This window comes from Oncorhynchus masou, chromosome 1, assembly GCF_036934945.1.
Source record: "Oncorhynchus masou masou isolate Uvic2021 chromosome 1, UVic_Omas_1.1, whole genome shotgun sequence".
In the NCBI taxonomy this organism is placed as follows: domain Eukaryota; kingdom Metazoa; phylum Chordata; class Actinopteri; order Salmoniformes; family Salmonidae; genus Oncorhynchus; species Oncorhynchus masou.
Window position 1 is genome coordinate 8,256,256 of NC_088212.1, and position 3,950 is coordinate 8,260,205.

A 3,950-nucleotide genomic window follows, 5' to 3' on the forward strand; every position below is an offset into this window, starting at 1 on the left:
ACACTGTGGTATTTAATTTCTTCTCTTGAGAACCAGGTCTGCCTACGGCGGCCTTTCTCAATAGCAAGGCTATGCTCACTCAGTCTGTACATAGTCAAAGCTTTCCTTAATTTTGGGTCAGTCACAGTGGTCAGGTTTTCTGCCACTGTGTACTCTCTGTTTAGGGTCAAATAGCATTCTAGTTTGCCCTGGGTTTTTTAAAATTCTTTCCAAGTAATTATCTTTTTCTCATGGTTTGGTTGGGTCTAATTGTGCTGCTGTCCTGGGGCTCTGTGGGGTCTGTTTGTGTTTGTGAACAGAGTCCCAGGACCAGCTATCTTAGGGGACTCTTCTCCAGGTTCATTTCTCTGTAGGTGATGACTTTGTAATGGAAGGTTTGGGAATCACTTCCTTTTTTAACGGCTCTTTTCTGGACTTTGATAATTAGCTTGTATCTGCCTAATTGGGGCGACAGGTTAGCCTAGTGGTTAGAGCATTGGACTAGTAACCAGAAGGTTGCAAGTTCAAACCCCCGAGTTGACAAGGTACAAATCTGTCGTTCTGCCCCTGAACAGGCAGTTAACCCACTGTTCCTTGGCCGTCATTGAAAATAAGAATTTGTTCTTAACTGACTTGCCTAGTTAATTAAAGGTAAAAAAAAAAAAAAATCTGCTCTGCATTCTCTCTCTCATTCTATTCCCCCCTTCTCTTTTTCTCTCTCTCTCTGCTCCAGTGATAGCAGTGAATGATATGAAGTGGCAGACATCAGGGATGTTCCGTCCCTTTGTGGAGGTCAATATGATTGGTCCACTCCTCACTGGCCAGAAGAGGAAGTTCACCACCAAGTCAAAGAACAACAGCTGGACAGCCAAGTACAACGAGACCTTCCAATTGTGAGTTCTTAACCCCACCGGGTTCCCACTCAAAATCTTTGGGTCACACTTCATATTCATTTCAAAGTTTTGTAGAGCTTCCCTCAGATTTCTTACTAAACACCAAACAATACATTCTCCATTTTTGGATAAACCAATCTACAAGACCCATTCTACCTCTACCATCTCTCCCTCTTTCTCCCACCCTCCTTCTCTCTCTCTCCTCCCTCCCTCCCCCACTCTCCTTCTCTCTCTCTCTCTCCCTCCCTCCCCCACCCTCCTTCTATCTCTCTCCCTCCCTCCCTCCCTCCCTCCCCCACCCTCCTTCTCTCTCCCCACCCTCCTTCTCCCTCCCTCCCTCCCTCCCTCCCTCCCTCCCTCCCTCCCTCCCTCCCTCCCTCCCTCCCTCCCTCCCTCCCTCCCTCCCTCCCTCCCTCCCTCCCTCCTCCACCCCTCCTTCTCTCTCTCCCTCCCTCCCCCCCCCTCCTTCTCTCTCTCTCTCTCTCTCCCTCCCTCCCTCCCCCTCCCCCCTCCCTCCCTCCCTCCCTCCCTCCCTCCCTCCCTCCCTCCCTCCCTCCCCCTCCCTCCCTCCCTCCCTCCCTCCCTCCCTCCCTCCCTCCCTCCCTCCCTCCCTCCCTCCCTCTCCCTCCCTCCCTCCCTCCCTCCCCCCCACCCTCCTTCTCTCTCTCTCCCTCCCTCCCTCCCCCACCCTCCCTCCCTCTCTCCCACCCTCCCTCCCCCACCCTCCTTCTCTCTACTCCCTACGTTTCTCACCCTTCACCCTTCCAACAGTATCCTGGGTAAGGAGTCTCCAGACTGCTATGAGCTGCAGGTGACGGTGAAGGACTACTGTTTTGGCCGGGCCAACCGTGTCGTGGGCGTGGCCGTGGTCCAGCTGAGGGATGTAGCTGACAGGAAGTCATGCGTGTGCTGGTGCCCACTGGGTAGAACCATCCAGAAGGACGAGACGGGCGTGACGGTGATGCGGATCCTGTCTCAGCGGGCGGCCGACGAGGTGGCCAAGGACTTTGTCAAACTGAAGGATGAGACACGCCCTGTAGAGGAGGGGAGATGATGAGGGGATGAGGAAGGAGGAGAGAAGGACAGGGGAGAGAGGATAGGTAGAGGAGATGAGGAGGGAAGGAGAAGAGAGAAGGAGAAGAGAGGGGCAGAGATGATAGGAAGAGGAGATGGGGAGAGAGGATAGGTTTAGGAAAGGAGGAGAGAGGATGGGTAGAGGAGAGAGGATAGGTAGAGGAGAGAGGATAGGTAGAGGAGAGAGGATAGGTAGAGGAGAGAGGATAGGCAGAGAAGAGAGGATAGGTAGAGGAGAGGGGGAGAGAGGATAGGTAGAGGGGAGAAGGAGAGGAGAGGGGGAGAGATGATAGGAAGAGGAGATGGCGAGAGAGGATAGATAGAGGAGAGAGGATAGGTAGAGGAGAGGGCAAGAGAGGATGGGTAGAGAGAGGATAGGTAGAGGAGAGGGGGAGAGAGGATGGGTAGAGGAGAGGGGGAGAGAGGATGGGTAGAGGAGAGGGGGAGAGAGGATGGGTAGAAGAGAGGAGAGAGGGGATAGGTAGAGGAGAGGGGCAGAGAGGATGTGGTAGAGGAGAGAGGAAGAGGGGGAGAGAGGATGGGTAGAAGAGAGGGGGAGAGAGGATAGATAGAGGAGAGGGGGAGAGAGAGGATGTGTAGAGGAGAGAGGAAGAGGGGGAGAGGATGGGTAGAAGAGAGGGGGAGAGAGGATAGATAGAGGAGAGGGGGAGAGAGGATAGGTAGAGGAGAGGGGGAGAGAGGATAGATAGAGGAGAGGGGGAGAGAGGATAGGTAGAGGAGAGGGGCAGAGAGGATAGGTAGAGGAGAGGGGGAGAGAGGATAGATAGAGGAGAGGGGGAGAGAGGATAGGTAGAGGAGAGGGGGAGAGAGGATAGATAGAGGAGAGGGGGAGAGAGGATAGGTAGAGGAGAGAGGAAGAGGGGGAGAGAGGATGGGTAGAAGAGAGGGGGAGAGAGGATAGATAGAGGAGAGGGGGAGAGAGGATAGGTAGAGGAGAGGGGCAGAGAGGATGTGTAGAGGAGAGAGGAAGAGGGGGGGAGAGGATGGGTAGAAGAGAGGGGGAGAGAGGATAGATAGAGGAGAGGGGGAGAGAGGATAGGTAGAGGAGAGGGGGAGAGAGAGATGTGTAGAGGAGAGAGGAAGAGGGGGAGAGGATGGGTAGAAGAGAGGGGGTAGAGAGGATGGGTAGAGGAGAGATGGAGAGAGGATAGATAGAGGAGAGGGGGAGAGAGGATAGGTAGAGGAGAGGGGGAGAGAGGATAGATAGAGGAGAGGGGGAGAGAGGATGTGTAGAGGAGAGGGGCAGAGAGGATGTGTAGAGGAGAGAGGAAGAGGGGGAGAGAGGATGGGTAGAAGAGAGGGGGAGAGAGGATAGATAGAGGAGAGGGGGAGAGAGGATAGGTAGAGGAGAGGGGGAGAGAGGATGTGTAGAGGAGAGAGGAAGAGGGGGAGAGGATGGGTAGAAGAGGGGGGAGAGAGGATAGATAGAGGAGAGGGGGAGAGGGATAGGTAGAGGAGAGGGGGAGAGAGAGGATGTGTAGAGGAGAGAGGAAGAGGGGGAGAGGATGGGTAGAAGAGAGGGGGAGAGAGGATGGGTAGAGGAGAGGGGGAGAGAGGATAGATAGAGGAGAGGGGGAGAGAGGATAGGTAGAGGAGAGGTGGAGAGATGATAGATAGAGGAGAGGGGGAGAGAGGATGTGTAGAGGAGAGGGGCAGAGAGGATGTGTAGAGGAGAGAGGAAGAGGGGGAGAGAGGATGGGTAGAAGAGAGGGGGAGAGAGGATAGATAGAGGAGAGGGGGAGAGAGGATAGGTAGAGGAGAGGGGGAGAGAGGATGTGTAGAGGAGAGAGGAAGAGGGGGAGAGAGGATGGGTAGAAGAGAGGGGGAGAGAGGATAGATAGAGGAGAGGGGGAGAGAGGATAGGTAGAGGAGAGGGGGAGAGAGAGGATGTGTAGAGGAGAGAGGAAGAGGGGGAGAGGATGGGTAGAAGAGAGGGGGAGAGAGGATGGGTAGAGGAGAGGGGGAGAGAGGATAGGTAGAGGA

General features: G+C 54.6%; 1 protein-coding gene across 1 annotated transcript in view; it reads left to right on the forward strand.

The window, feature by feature from the left end:
- The window catches only part of LOC135506298 (protein unc-13 homolog B-like), a 76,616-nt gene extending 74,366 nt beyond the window's left edge, over positions 1 to 2,250 (forward strand). Inside the window, exons 29-30 of the mRNA XM_064925823.1 lie at positions 713 to 872; positions 1,644 to 2,250. Coding sequence (XP_064781895.1) covers positions 713 to 872; positions 1,644 to 1,926 — 443 coding nt within the window. The 3' untranslated portion in view covers positions 1,927 to 2,250. The remainder of the gene's footprint in view (positions 1 to 712; positions 873 to 1,643) is intronic.
- The last annotated feature ends 1,700 nt before the right edge of the window (positions 2,251 to 3,950 follow it).